The 17,976-nt window shown below is 38.2% G+C and overlaps 1 protein-coding gene across 1 annotated transcript; it reads left to right on the forward strand.

The window, feature by feature from the left end:
• Positions 1–15,011: 15,011 nt before the first annotated feature.
• LOC106566359 (neuropeptides B/W receptor type 2-like) lies at positions 15,012–17,547 on the forward strand. The gene is made up of 2 exons (XM_014134293.2): positions 15,012–15,167; positions 15,313–17,547. Exon 2 carries the CDS (start codon positions 15,477–15,479, stop codon positions 16,509–16,511), a length of 1,035 nt encoding a protein of 344 aa, XP_013989768.1. The 5' UTR covers positions 15,012–15,167; positions 15,313–15,476; the 3' UTR covers positions 16,512–17,547.
• Positions 17,548–17,976: the final 429 nt, after the last annotated feature.

A 17,976-nucleotide genomic window follows, 5' to 3' on the forward strand; every position in this document is an offset into this window, starting at 1 on the left:
GTCCACTACACTACACTACTATAGTAAATACCACATCACTATGGTCCACTACACCACTATTGTAAATACCACATCACTATGGTCCACTACACTACACTACTATAGTAAATACCACATCACTATGGTCCACTACACTACTATAGTAAATACTACATCACTATGGTCCACTACACTAAACTACTATAGTAAATACTACATCACCATGGTCCACTACACTACACTACTATTGTAAATACCACATCACTATGGTCCACTACACTACACTACTATAGTAAATACTACAACACTATGGTCCACTACACTACTCTACTATAGTAAATACCACAACACTATGGTCCACTACACTACTATAGTAAATACTACATCACTATGGTCCACTACACTACTATAGTAAATACCACATCACTATGGTCCACTACACTACTATAGTAAATACTACATCACTATGGTCCACTACACTACACTACTATAGTAAATACTACAACACTATGGTACACTACACTACACTACTATAGTAAATACTACACCACTATGGTCCACTACACTACACTACTATAGTAAATACCACATCACTATGGTCCACTACACTACTATAGTAAATACCACAACACTATGGTCCACTACACTACTATAGTAAATACCACAACACTATGGTCCACTATACTACTATAGTAAATACTACAACACTATGGTCCACTACACTACTATAGTAAATACCACATCACTATGGTCCACTACACTACTATAGTAAATACTACAATACTATGGTCCACTACACTAAACTACTATAGTAAATACTACATCACTATGGTCCACTACACTACACTACTATTGTAAATACCACATCACTATGGTCCACTACACAACACTACTATAGTAAATACTACATAACTATGGTCCACTACACTACACTACTATAGTAAATACTACAACACTATGGTCCACTACACTACACTACTATAGTAAATACCACAACACTATGGTCCACTACACTACTATAGTAAATACTACATCACTATGGTCCACTACACTACACTACTATAGTAAATACTACAACACTATGGTCCACTACACTACACTACTATAGTAAATACTACATCACTATGGTCCACTACACTACACTACTATAGTAAATACCACATCACTATGGTCCACTACACTACACTACTATAGTAAATACCACATCACTATGGTCCACTACACTACTATAGTAAATACAACAACACTATGGTCCACTACACTACTATAGTAAATAGCACATCACTACGGTCCACTATACTACTATAGTAAATACTACATCACTATGGTCCACTACACTACACTACTATAGTAAATACCACATCACTATGGTCCACTACACTACTATAGTAAATACCACAACACTATGGTCCACTACACTACTATAGTAAATACCACATCACTATGGTCCACTAAACAACACTACTATAGTAAATACCACAACACTATGGTCCACTACACTACACTACTATAGTAAATACTACATCGCTATGGTCCACTACACTTCTATACTAAATACTACATCACTATGGTCCACTACACTACACTACTATAGTAAATACTACATCAATATGGTCCACTACACTACTATAGTAAATACCACATCACTATGGTCCACTACACTACTATAGTAAATACTACATCACTATGGTCCACTACACTACACTACTATAGTAAATACTACATCACTATGGTCCACTACACTACACTACTATAGTAAATACTACAACACTATGGTCCACTACACTACACTACTATAGTAAATACCACATCACTATGGTCCACTACACCACTATTGTAAATACCACATCACTATGGTCCACTACACTACACTACTATAGTAAATACCACATCACTATGGTCCACTACACCACTATTGTAAATACCACATCACTATGGTCCACTACACTACACTACTATAGTAAATACCACATCACTATGGTCCACTACACTAAACTACTATAGTAAATACTACATCACCATGGTCCACTACACTACACTACTATTGTAAATACCACATCACTATGGTCCACTACACAACACTACTATAGTAAATACTACATCACTATGGTCCACTACACTACACTACTATAGTAAATACTACAACACTATGGTCCACTACACTACACTACTATAGTAAATACCACAACACTATGGTCCACTACACTACTATAGTAAATACTACATCACTATGGTCCACTACACTACTATAGTAAATACCACATCACTATGGTCCACTACACTACTATAGTAAATACTACATCACTATGGTCCACTACACTACACTAATATAGTAAATACTACAACACTATGGTACACTACACTACACTACTATAGTAAATACTACACCACTATGGTCCACTACACTACACTACTATAGTAAATACCACATCACTATGGTCCACTACACTACTATAGTAAATACTACATCACTATGGTCCACTACACTAAACTACTATAGTAAATACTACATCACCATGGTCCACTACACTACACTACTATAGTAAATACCACATCACTATGGTCCACTACACTACACTACTATAGTAAATACTACATCACTATGGTCCACTACACTACACTACTATAGTAAATACTACATCACTATGGTCCACTACACTACACTACTATAGTAAATACCACAACACTATGGTCCACTACACTACTATAGTAAATACTACATCACTATGGTCCACTACACTACTATAGTAAATACCACATCACTATGGTCCACTACACTACTATAGTAAATACTACATCACTATGGTCCACTACACTACACTACTATAGTAAATACTACAACACTATGGTACACTACACTACACTACTATAGTAAATACTACACCACTATGGTCCACTACACTACACTACTATAGTAAATACCACATCACTATGGTCCACTACACTACTATAGTAAATACCACAACACTATGGTCCACTACACTACTATAGTAAATACCACAACACTATGGTCCACTATACTACTATAGTAAATACTACAACACTATGGTCCACTACACTACTATAGTAAATACCACATCACTATGGTCCACTAAACTACTATAGTAAATACTACAATACTATGGTCCACTACACTAAACTACTATAGTAAATACTACATCACTATGGTCCACTACACTACACTACTATTGTAAATACCACATCACTATGGTCCACTACACAACACTACTATAGTAAATACTACATCACTATGGTCCACTACACTACACTACTATAGTAAATACTACAACACTATGGTCCACTACACTACACTACTATAGTAAATACCACAACACTATGGTCCACTACACTACTATAGTAAATACTACATCACTATGGTCCACTACACTACACTACTATAGTAAATACTACAACACTATGGTCCACTACACTACACTACTATAGTAAATACTACATCACTATGGTCCACTACACTACACTACTATAGTAAATACCACATCACTATGGTCCACTACACTACACTACTATAGTAAATACCACATCACTATGGTCAAATACACTAATATAGTAAATACAACAACACTATGGTCCACTACACTACTATAGTAAATACCACATCACTATGGTCCACTATACTACTATACTAAATACTACATCACTATGGTCCACTACACTACACTACTATAGTAAATACCACATCACTATGGTCCACTACACTACTATAGTAAATACCACAACACTATGGTCCACTACACTACTATAGTAAATACCACATCACTATGGTCCACTAAACTACACTACTATAGTAAATACCACAACACTATGGTCCACTACACTACACTACTATAGTAAATACTACATCACTATGGTCCACTACACTACTATACTAAATAATACATCACTATGGTCCACTACACTACACTACTATAGTAAATACTACATCAATATGGTCCACTACACTACTATAGTAAATACCACATCACTATGGTCCACTACACTACTATAGTAAATACTACATCACTATGGTCCACTACACTACACTACTATAGCAAATACTACATCACTATGGTCCACTACACTACACTACTATAGTAAATACTACAACACTATGGTACACTACACTACACTACTATAGTAAATACTACACCACTATGGTCCACTACACTACACTACTATAGTAAATACCACATCACTATGGTCCACTACACTACTATAGTAAATACCACAACACTATGGTCCACTACACAACTATAGTAAATACCACAACACTATGGTCCACTACACTACTATAGTAAATACCACATCACTATGGTCCACTACACTACTATAGTAAATACTACAACACTATGGTCCACTACACTAAACTACTATAGTAAATACTACATCACTATGGTCCACTACACTACACTACTATAGTAAATACCACATCACTATGGTCCACTACACAACACTACTATAGTAAATACTACATCACTATGGTCCACTACACTACACTACTATAGTAAATACTACAACACTATGGTCCACTACACTACACTACTATAGTAAATACCACATCACTATGGTCCACTACACTACTATAGTAAATACCACAACACTATGGTCCACTACACTACACTACTATAGTAAATACCACATCACTATGGTCCACTACACCACTATTGTAAATACCACATCACTATGGTCCACTACACTACACTACTATAGTAAATACCACATCACTATGGTCCACTACACTACTATAGTAAATACTACATCACTATGGTCCACTACACTAAACTACTATAGTAAATACTACATCACTATGGTCCACTACACTACACTACTATTGTAAATACCACATCACTATGGTCCACTACACAACACTACTATAGTAAATACTACATCACTATGGTCCACTACACTACTATAGTAAATACTACATCACTATGGTCCACTACACTACTATAGTAAATACTACATCACTATGGTCCACTACACTACACTACTATAGTAAATACCACAACACTATGGTCCACTACACTACTATAGTAAATACCACAACACTATGGTCCACTATACTACTATAGTAAATACTACAACACTATGGTCCACTACACTACTATAGTAAATACCACATCACTATGGTCCACTAAACTACTATAGTAAATACTACAATACTATGGTCCACTACACTAAACTACTATAGTAAATACTACATCACTATGGTCCACTACACTACACTACTATTGTAAATACCACATCACTATGGTCCACTACACAACACTACTATAGTAAATACTACATCACTATGGTCCACTACACTACACTACTATAGTAAATACTACAACACTATGGTCCACTACACTACACTACTATAGTAAATACCACAACACTATGGTCCACTACACTACTATAGTAAATACTACATCACTATGGTCCACTACACTACACTACTATAGTAAATACTACAACACTATGGTCCACTACACTACACTACTATAGTAAATACTACATCACTATGGTCCACTACACTACACTACTATAGTAAATACCACATCACTATGGTCCACTACACTACACTACTATAGTAAATACCACATCACTATGGTCAAATACACTAATATAGTAAATACAACAACACTATGGTCCACTACACTACTATAGTAAATACCACATCACTATGGTCCACTATACTACTATACTAAATACTACATCACTATGGTCCACTACACTACACTACTATAGTAAATACCACATCACTATGGTCCACTACACTACTATAGTAAATACCACAACACTATGGTCCACTACACTACTATAGTAAATACCACATCACTACGGTCCACTAAACTACACTACTATAGTAAATACCACAACACTATGGTCCACTACACTACACTACTATAGTAAATACTACATCGCTATGGTCCACTACACTACTATACTAAATAATACATCACTATGGTCCACTACACTACACTACTATAGTAAATACTACATCAATATGGTCCACTACACTACTATAGTAAATACCACATCACTATGGTCCACTACACTACTATAGTAAATACTACATCACTATGGTCCACTACACTACACTACTATAGCAAATACTACATCACTATGGTCCACTACACTACACTACTATAGTAAATACTACAACACTATGGTACACTACACTACACTACTATAGTAAATACTACACCACTATGGTCCACTACACTACACTACTATAGTAAATACCACATCACTATGGTCCACTACACTACTATAGTAAATACCACAACACTATGGTCCACTACACAACTATAGTAAATACCACAACACTATGGTCCACTACACTACTATAGTAAATACCACATCACTATGGTCCACTACACTACTATAGTAAATACTACAACACTATGGTCCACTACACTAAACTACTATAGTAAATACTACATCACTATGGTCCACTACACTACACTACTATTGTAAATACCACATCACTATGGTCCACTACACAACACTACTATAGTAAATACTACATCACTATGGTCCACTACACTACACTACTATAGTAAATACTACAACACTATGGTCCACTACACTACACTACTATAGTAAATACCACATCACTATGGTCCACTACACTACTATAGTAAATACCACAACACTATGGTCCACTACACTACACTACTATAGTAAATACCACATCACTATGGTCCACTACACCACTATTGTAAATACCACATCACTATGGTCCACTACACTACACTACTATAGTAAATACCACATCACTATGGTCCACTACACTACTATAGTAAATACTACATCACTATGGTCCACTACACTAAACTACTATAGTAAATACTACATCACTATGGTCCACTACACTACACTACTATTGTAAATACCACATCACAATGGTCCACTACACAACACTACTATAGTAAATACTACATCACTATGGTCCACTACACTACTATAGTAAATACTACATCACTATGGTCCACTACACTACTATAGTAAATACTACATCACTATGGTCCACTACACTACACTACTATAGTAAATACCACAACACTATGGTCCACTACACTACTATAGTAAATAATACATCACTATGGTCCACTACACTACTATAATAAATACTACATCACTATGGTCCACTACACTAAACTACTATAGTAAATACTACATCACTATGGTCCACTACACTACTATAGTAAATACCACATCACTATGGTCCACTACACTACTATAGTAAATACTACATCACTATGGTCCACTACACTATACTACTATAGTAAATACTACAACACTATGGTACACTACACTACACTACTATAGTAAATACTACACCACTATGGTCCACTACACTACACTACTATAGTAAATACCACATCACTATGGTCCACTACACTACTATAGTAAATACCACAACACTATGGTCCACTACACTACTATAGTAAATACAACAACACTATGGTCCACTATACTACTATAGTAAATACTACAACACTATGGTCCACTACACTACTATAGTAAATACCACATCACTATGGTCCACTACACTACTATAGTAAATACTACAATGCTATGGTCCACTACACTAAACTACTATAGTAAATACTACATCACTATGGTCCACTACACTACACTACTATTGTAAATACCACATCACTATGGTCCACTACACAACACTACTATAGTAAATACTACATCACTATGGTCCACTACACTACACTACTATAGTAAATACTACAACACTATGGTCCACTACACTACACTACTATAGTAAATACCACAACACTATGGTCCACTACACTACTATAGTAAATACTACATCACTATGGTCCACTACACTACACTACTATAGTAAATACTACAACACTATGGTCCACTACACTACACTACTATAGTAAATACTACATCACTATGGTCCACTACACTACACTACTATAGTAAATACCACATCACTATGGTCCACTACACTACACTACTATAGTAAATACCACATCACTATGGTCCACTACACTACTATAGTAAATACCACAACACTATGGTCCACTACACTACGCTACTATAGTAAATACCACATCACTATGGTCCACTACACTACTATAGTAAATACAACAACACTATGGTCCACTACACTACTATAGTAAATACCACATCACTATGGTACACTACACTACTCTACTATAGTAAATACTACATCACTATGGTCCACTACACTACTATAGTAAATACCACATCACTATGGTCCACTACACTACACTACTATAGTAAATACCACAACACTATGGTCCACTACACTACTATAGTAAATACAACATCACTATGGTCCACTACACTACTATAGTAAATACTACATCACTATGGTCCACTACACTACACTACTATAGTAAATACCACATCACTATGGTCCACTACACTACTATAGTAAATATCACAACACTATGGTCCACTACACTACTATAGTAAATACCACATCACTATGGTCCACTACACTACTATAGTAAATACTACATCACTATGGTCCACTACACTATACTATTATAGTAAATACTACATCACTATGGTCCACTACACTACTATAGTAAATACTACATCACTATGGTCCACTACACTACTATAGTAAATACTACATCACTATGGTCCACTACACAACACTACTATAGTAAATACCACAACACTATGGTCCACTACACTACTATAGTAAATACCACATCACTATGGTCCACTACACTACTATAGTAAATACTACATCACTATGGTCCACTACACTATACTACTATAGTAAATACTACATCACTATGGTACACTACACTACACTACTATAGTAAATACTACACCACTATGGTCCACTACACTACACTACTATAGTAAATACCACATCACTATGGTCCACTACACTACTATAGTAAATACCACAACACTATGGTCCACTACACTACTATAGTAAATACAACAACACTATGGTCCACTATACTACTATAGTAAATACCACAACACTATGGTCCACTACACTACTATAGTAAATACTACATCACTATGGTCCACTACACTATACTACTATAGTAAATACCACATCACTATGGTCCACTACACTACACTACTATAGTAAATACTACATCACTATGGTCCACTACACTACACTACTATTGTAAATACCACATCACTATGGTCCACTACACTACTATAGTAAATACTACAATGCTATGGTCCACTACACTAAACTACTATAGTAAATACTACATCACTATGGTCCACTACACTACACTACTATTGTAAATACCACATCACTATGGTCCACTACACAACACTACTATAGTAAATACTACATCACTATGGTCCACTACACTACACTACTATAGTAAATACTACAACACTATGGTCCACTACACTACACTACTATAGTAAATACCACATCACTATGGTCCACTACACTACTATAGTAAATACTACATCACTATGGTCCACTACACTACACTACTATAGTAAATACTACAACACTATGGTCCACTACACTACACTACTATAGTAAATACTACATCACTATGGTCCACTACACTACACTACTATAGTAAATACCACATCACTATGGTCCACTACACTACACTACTATAGTAAATGCCACATCACTATGGTCCACTACACTACTATAGTAAATACCACAACACTATGGTCCACTACACTACGCTACTATAGTAAATACCACATCACTATGGTCCACTACACTACACTACTATAGTAAATACCACATCACTATGGTCCACTACACTACACTACTATAGTAAATACCACATCACTATGGTCCACTACACTACTATAGTAAATACAACAACACTATGGTCCACTACACTACTATAGTAAATACCACATCACTATGGTCCACTACACTACTATAGTAAATACTACATCACTATGGTCCACTACACTACACTACTATAGTAAATACTACATCACTATGGTCCACTACACTACTATAGTAAATACCACATCACTATGGTCCACTACACTACACTACTATAGTAAATACCACAACACTATGGTCCACTACACTACACTACTATTGTAAATACCACATCACAATGGTCCACTACACAACACTACTATAGTAAATACCACAACACTATGGTCCACTACACTACTATAGTAAATACCACATCACTATGGTCCACTACACTACTATAGTAAATACTACATCACTATGGTCCACTACACTATACTATTATAGTAAATACTACAACACTATGGTACACTACACTACACTACTATAGTAAATACTACACCACTATGGTCCACTACACTACACTACTATAGTAAATACCACATCACTATGGTCCACTACACTACTATAGTAAATACCACAACACTATGGTCCACTACACTACGCTACTATAGTAAATACCACATCACTACGGTCCACTATACTACTATAGTAAATACCACATCACTATGGTCCACTACACTAAACTACTATAGTAAATACCACATCACTATGGTCCACTACACTACACTACTATAGTAAATACTACAACACTATGGTCCACTACACTACTATAGTAAATACTACATCACTATGGTCCACTACACTACTATAGTAAATACTACACCACTATGGTCCACTACACTACACTACTATAGTAAATACCACAACACTATGGTCCACTATACTACTATAGTAAATACTACATCACTATGGTCCACTACACTACACTACTATAGTAAATACCACATCACTATGGTCCACTACACTACTATAGTAAATACCACATCACTATGGTCCACTACACTACACTACTATAGTAAATACCACATGACTATGGTCCACTAAACTACACTACTATAGTAAATACCACAACACTATGGTCCACTACACTACACTACTATAGTAAATACTACATCACTATGGTCCACTACACTACTATACTAAATACTACATCACTATGGTCCACTACACTACACTACTATAGTAAATACTACATCACTATGGTCCACTACACTACTATAGTAAATACCACAACAATATGGTCCACTACACTAATATAGTAAATACCACATCACTATGGTCCACTACACTACTATAGTAAATACCACAACACTATGGTCCACTACACTACTATAGTAAATACCACAACACTATGGTCCACTACACTAATATAGTAAATACCACATCACTATGGTCCACTACACTACACTACTATAGTAAATACCACAACACTATGGTCCACTACACTAATATAGTAAATACCACATCACTATGGTCCACCACACTACACTATTATAGTAAATACCACATCACTATGGTCCACTACACTACTATAGTATATACCACAACACTATGTCTACGTCCTAACAAACTGAAGCTCTCACAGAATTTGGACATGGAAATCATTGGTGTCCGGTTTCCTTTTGATTAATTTCTTGTGTTGTCCTGCTTCAGTTTCTTCCTGAAGTGCAGTCATACCGAAGTCGTCTCCAAACCTGTTCCTGCATTTTCCCAGCACTTAATTTGGGAAACCTAGTGAAATCTGTTCAGGAACATCGATAGTAACACGTTTTCACAACAAAACATGTTTAATTAAACTGTTGACAGCCCCTCTATCTGCGTGCTGGAGAAAGGAATGAAGGAGAGAGGGGAGGAGATGGAAATGCAAGGTAGTGAGATATTCTTTAGCGAGACACATGAAAAATGGGATGTACTGTAAATAAATAATTGTTTTCTAATGTATAATATGACCTGCATGTCGTCTCATTTCTCTCTCTCTCTCACTCTCTCGCTGTCTCTCAAAATCATATCCAAAATGTATTTTGGCTACATAGTACAGCCATTTTTGTGCCTTTTGTTGGTGTTGGATGGATGGGGACAGAGTGGACTTTAATTTATTTACTTGGATAGAATTTAAGTAAGTCATATTAGATCAGTGTCTAACACAAACTATGAAACAGGCATACTTTTCGCCAACCTTGACCAAAAATAACCTTATTTTGTTAGATTTTACACCCGTTGTTACTCTATAAATACATGTATGTAAAGACATTCTGGGGGCTTTAAAAAAAAATCCTGGGGGAGTATGCCCAGATCCCCCTAAAAGTGGCTTAGCGCCCCTATCCATGAATCTCTAGTGACGTCCCTGGATAACAGTACTGCTGAAGATAATCCTGGGTAACAGTAACCTGGGTAACAGTATCCTGGGTAACAGTACTGCTGAAGAGAATCATGGGTAATAGTGTCCTGGTTAACAGTATCTTGGGTAACAGTAGCCTGGGTAACAATATCCTGGCAACAGTATCCTGGGTAACAGTACTGCTGAAGAGAATCCTGGGTAACAGTATCCTGGGTAACAGTACTGCTGAAGAGAATCCTGGGTAACAGTACTGCTGAAGATAATCCTGGGTAACAGTACTGCTGAAAATAATCCTGGGTAACAGTATTGCTGAAGAGAATCCTGGGTAACAGTATCCTGGGTAACAGTACTTCTAGGTCTTAGGAAGGCAGTAGCAGAGCACTTAGCCATCTGTTACACGTGTGTGCCTCGTTATGGATGCAGAACGAAACTATTAGATGAGAGGGGAGGAGGAGAGGGAGGAGGGGAGGAAGCGAGGAGGAGGGGATGAGGGGAGGAGAGGAGGAAGAGGTAATTGAAAAAGTGAACTATAATGTAGAAAAGTGGATTTGAGTTGACAGTCACAGAGGTAAAGGAGGAGATTGGAGATGAAAGCCAGGGAGGAACGGAAACATTACAGGAATATTTAGGAACTGGGGAAATATGAAAATACCTTTGGGGAAAAAGAAGGTAAAACTTCACTAAGAAAGTTTCTATGCGGCTCAAACTTTGCTTGACATAAATTGAGAGAAAGAGAGAGAGCCCGGAATTCACATGAAGCATCTCACATGATTAGAATGATCAATGTTTGAGGGTCTGACCACCCAAGTGGCTCTGGTTCATCTGTGACCCACAAGACTGTGTTAACCCTCTGCGCTAAATCCTAAAAGACTGTGTGTTAGCCCACTGAGCAATAGCCTAGAATGAACTATGTTTCAACCAAGCCAAACAGAGACCACCCTAACTCAGAAACACCAGAGGTCTGAGGCCATGTGCTGTGACTAACAGATGTAAATAATGTATAAGTCTATATTACAGAGTGGTTATGAAAAGTTTCCTCCCATCATAGACCACCGTAATGTTCCCATCATAGACCACTGTAATGTTCCCATCACAGACCACTGTAATGTTCCCATCACAGACCACTGTAATGTCCCCATCACAGACCACTGTAATGTTCCCATCTTAGACCACTGTAATGTTCCCATCACAGACCACTGTAATGTTCCCATCATAGACCACTGTAATGTTCCCATCATAGACAACTGAAATGTTCCCATCATAGACCACTGTAATGTTCCCATCATAGACGACTGTAATGTTCCCATCATAGACGACTGTAATGTTCCCATCATAGACTACAGTAATGTTCCCATCATAGACCACTGTAATGTTCCCATCATAGACCACTGTAATGTTCCCATCATAGACCACTGTAATGTTCCCATCATAGACCACTGTATTGTTCCCATCATAGACCACTGTAATGTTCCCATCATAGACCACTGTAATGTTCCCATCATAGACCACTGTATTGTTCCCATCATAGACCATTTGTCATGCCCTGATCTGAGAGAGACGTTTTTCTCTGTTTGGTTAGGTCAGGGTGTGACATGGGGTGGGCATTCTATGTTTTGTATTTCTTTGTGTTTGGCCGAGTATGGTTCCTAATCAGAGGCAGCTGTCTATCGTTGTCTCTGATTGGGAATCATACTTAGGCAGCCCTTTTCCCTCCTTCAGTTGTGGGATCTTGTTTTTGTACAGCTCAGTAAAGCCTGCAGAACGTGATGTTCGTTTTCCTTTGTTTGTTGTTTTGATTTAGTGTTCTGAGTTATAATAAATACTAATCATGAGCACATACCATGCTGCACCTTGGTCTCCTCTCTACGACGTGCATCACACCATTGTAATGTTCTCATCACAGACCAGCGTAATGTTTCCCATCATAGACAACAGACCACTGTAATGTTCCCATCATAGACCACCATAATATACCCATCATAGACCACTGTAATGTTCCCATCATAGACCACTGTAATGTTCCCATCATAGACCACTGCAATGTTTCTATCATTGACCACTGTAATGTTCCCATCATAGACCACTAAATGTTCCCATCATAGACCACTGTAATGTTCCCATCATAGACCACTGTAATGTTCCCATTATAGACCACTGTAATGTTCCCATCATAGACCACTAAATGTTCCCATCATAGACCACTGTAATGTTCCCATCATATACCACTGTAATGTTCCCTTCATAGACACCTGTAATGTTCACACTGTAACAACACCAAGCCTTACAGCAAGTCAATCAAGGTAATATTATATTGCCCACATACACTTAGAGTCCAGGAGCAATAACAACTTGTAGGATCTCCATCCATACAGGAGAAAAAGGTTGTCACTCATAGCAGCCATACCACACAGCAATACGCCAACAGTTAAGCCTTACAATAAATACACAAAGTGTCTATGCGGAGGAGTAATATCACCACTTGGCTTTTCCTCAGTACAGGACAGGAAGTATAGCAACACTTCTGGGTACCTACAGCAAGCTGAGTGCCTTCGTGTCTCACTGCGCGCTGTGCTGTGGACTGACGTCACCCGGTCCGGTGTTTCCCTCCGGTCCAACTGGTTGGGACGTGGACATCTCCAGTTCGCTGCTGCTGCTGCTGCTGCTCACCGCCCGCACAGAAGACAGAAAGGAAAAGGAGCGAGCCTCCATCGAGCACGGTAAAGTCCCTAAATTAGCTTTTGTTTTTGTTACTTTTGATTGTGTATTTTAGTACATGGCACAAACATGTTTGCGCACGAAATATTATATGTGTATGGGCGGGGGAAAACAAAAAAAATGAAAAAAATGAAATATTATTATTGTTGAAAATGTATTTCTGCACTCTGTTTAAAATAATATTTATAATTGTGCTCCTATTACAGGTTATAATTCGAATAACAGTGCGTCACCACCGGGCGCACGCTGGTTAAATCAACGTTGCTTCCACATCTTTTTTTTTCTTCAATTAAATTACTTTCAACCAACGTGGAGCTGGCTGGTAATATACGTTGAATTGACGTCTGTGCCCAAGTGGATATATTCGTGTAGGTGGGTGTTGTGTTTCTCCAATCCATTATGATAAATGAGGGTTAAATTAGGATATAATGTGTTGTGAATAAACTATTAACAGCAGAAGAGGTTTGTTGTGATGTACTGCTTTTCATTTTGTATTCAATATTTCTGCTCTCCATAGATTTCGTGATGCGGAATGCATGCGTAAAATCAGACAGAGGCGACCTACACAAGAGCCAACATGACACTTCACCACTGCTTGTTTTACCTCTAAACAAACATGCATCCTGAACGACGTGCTTTCCTCTATTCTTACGTGCAATAATACATTAGAAGACTTAGAAGATGGAGAATATATCTATCTCGAACACCCGCAGGGTATTTCCGGTGGTGTGTAACGAATCCACGGACTATTATTATCTGAGCGCGACTAACCGGACAGATCTGAACTGCACTCCCCAATCAGAGTTCTACTTTTACGCGGACCTCTATGTAGTCCTGCCTGTGATATATTCGGTAATATGCGCCGTGGGGTTAACGGGGAACACGGCCGTTATTTACGTTATCCTCAAAGCGCCCAAAATGAAGACCGTGACCAATATGTTTATCCTAAACTTGGCGATAGCCGACGACCTGTTTACCTTGGTCCTACCCATCAACATCGCCGAGCATCTGCTCCACTACTGGCCCTTAGGAGAGGTGCTGTGTAAGATCATCCTGAGCATAGACCACTATAACATCTTCTCCAGTATCTACTTCCTGACGGTCATGAGTGTGGACCGTTATCTGGTCGTCCTGGCGACGGTGCGTTCAAAGCGTATGCCATACCGCACGTACCGCGCGGCCAAGATAGTGAGCCTGTGCGTCTGGATCCTCGTGATTCTCATCGTGATGCCGTTCACTGTATTCGCCGGGGTCTATATCAGTCCCGATGACTTGGAACGGAAAAGCTGCGTTCTCAGCTTCCCAAGCCCAGAGAGTTTGTGGTTCAAGGCGAGCCGGATATACACCTTGATCCTCGGCTTCGCCATCCCTGTGTCGACCATATGTATTCTCTACACCATGATGTTGTACAAACTACGGAACATGCGCCTCAACTCCAACGCCAAGGCTCTGGACAAGGCTAAAAAGAAAGTAACTATTATGGTGTTTATAGTCTTAGCGGTGTGTCTGTTCTGTTGGACAGGGTTTCACCTCAGCACCATAGTGGCTCTCACCACCGACCTGAGGACCACTCCGCTGCTCATCGGGTTGTCCTACTTCATCACCAGCCTCAGCTACGCCAACTCTTGTCTGAACCCTTTTCTTTACGCCTTCCTGGATGACAGCTTCAGGAAAGCGTTCAAAAAGATGCTAGAATGTAGACCGGCAGGAATGTAGTCGCCTACAGGTTTAGTGGATTCATGTCAATATGGTATGTTAATATTGATGCCATTCAAAACAAACTATGATCATATTATTTATGTTTGCTTGAATCTACATTAGGTGATTATTATTGTTGCCATGGTATGACTTAAATATTTAATATGGTATATATAATATGGAATATATCATATGGAATCATATAGATTCTGGCCAGGATTGGAGGGGAGTTTTTCTTTTTCATGGACATTTGTCTCCCCCTGGTGTCCTGAGAGGGCAGGTAGTCTACACTGTAGTGAGGGCAGGTAGTCTACACTGTAGTGAAGGCCGGTAGTCTACACTGTAGTGAAGGCAGGTAGTCTACACTGTAGTGAGGGCAGGTAGTCTACACTGTAGTGAGGGCAGGTAGTCTACACTGTTCTGAGGGCAGGTAGTCTACACTGGAGTGAAGGTAGGAAGTCTACACTGTAGTGAAGGCAGGAAGTCTACACTGTAGTGAGGGCAGGTAGTCTACACTGTAGTGAAGGCAGGTAGTCTACACTGTAGTGAAGGCAGGTAGTCTACACTGTAGTGAAGGCAGGTAGTCTTCACTGTAGTGAAGGCAGGTCGTCTACACTGTAGTGAGGGCAGGTAGTCTACACTGTAGTGAAGGCAGGTAGTCTACACTGTAGTGAGGGCAGGTAGTCTACACTGTAGTGAAGGCAGGTAGTCTACACTGTAGTGAGGGCAGGTAGTCTACACTGTAGTGAGGGCAGGTAGTCTTTGCTGTAAATATATAGGCGTTATTCTGGCCTGTCATTGTGAACCATAGACAAACTGGGTCAACTATAGTGGATAGTCCTAATACAACTAAAGATGTGAACTAATTCTACCTTTCAGTCAGTCTATCTTACGGATAATAATAACAATATCAACATATTTCCATGTTCAAGTTCAAATAATCATTTGTGTTGACATGACACACTTTGAAAATGACTTGTTGCTTTTCCGATACCAAGAGAGTCCACATGTTGTGTTCATAGGTAGCAGTTATACACTGTATCATACAGACATAAATTCATTGATTTTTTTTTTTTTTATATCTGCTGACAAATAAAACATAAGCAAACAACTGTGTGGTTTATTTGTAGTAGGGCTGTCGTTCATAATGGACCTTAGAGAGAACACTGTGTTTTATTTGTAGGAGGGGAAAAATAGGCCATCATTTATAATGGACCTTAGAGAGAACACCTTGTTTATTTGTAGGAGGGGAAATATAGGCCATCATTTATAATGGACCTTACAGAGCACCCTGGGGTTTATTTGTAGGAGGGCAATATACAGTAGGCCATCATTTATAATGGACCTTACAGAGAACACTGGTTTATTTGTAGGAGGGCAATATAGGCCATCATTTATAATGTACCTTAGAGAGAACGCTGTGTTTAATTTGTAGGAGGGGAAATATAGGCCATCATTTATAATGGACCTTAGAGAAAACACT

This window comes from Salmo salar, chromosome ssa13 (assembly GCF_905237065.1).
Source record: "Salmo salar chromosome ssa13, Ssal_v3.1, whole genome shotgun sequence".
Classification (NCBI taxonomy): domain Eukaryota; kingdom Metazoa; phylum Chordata; class Actinopteri; order Salmoniformes; family Salmonidae; genus Salmo; species Salmo salar.

Bases quoted from the DNA above. Each gene is read 5' to 3' on its own strand.
- LOC106566359 (XM_014134293.2), top strand. From the start codon at position 15,477: ATGGAGAATATATCTATCTCGAACACCCGCAGGGTATTTCCGGTGGTG.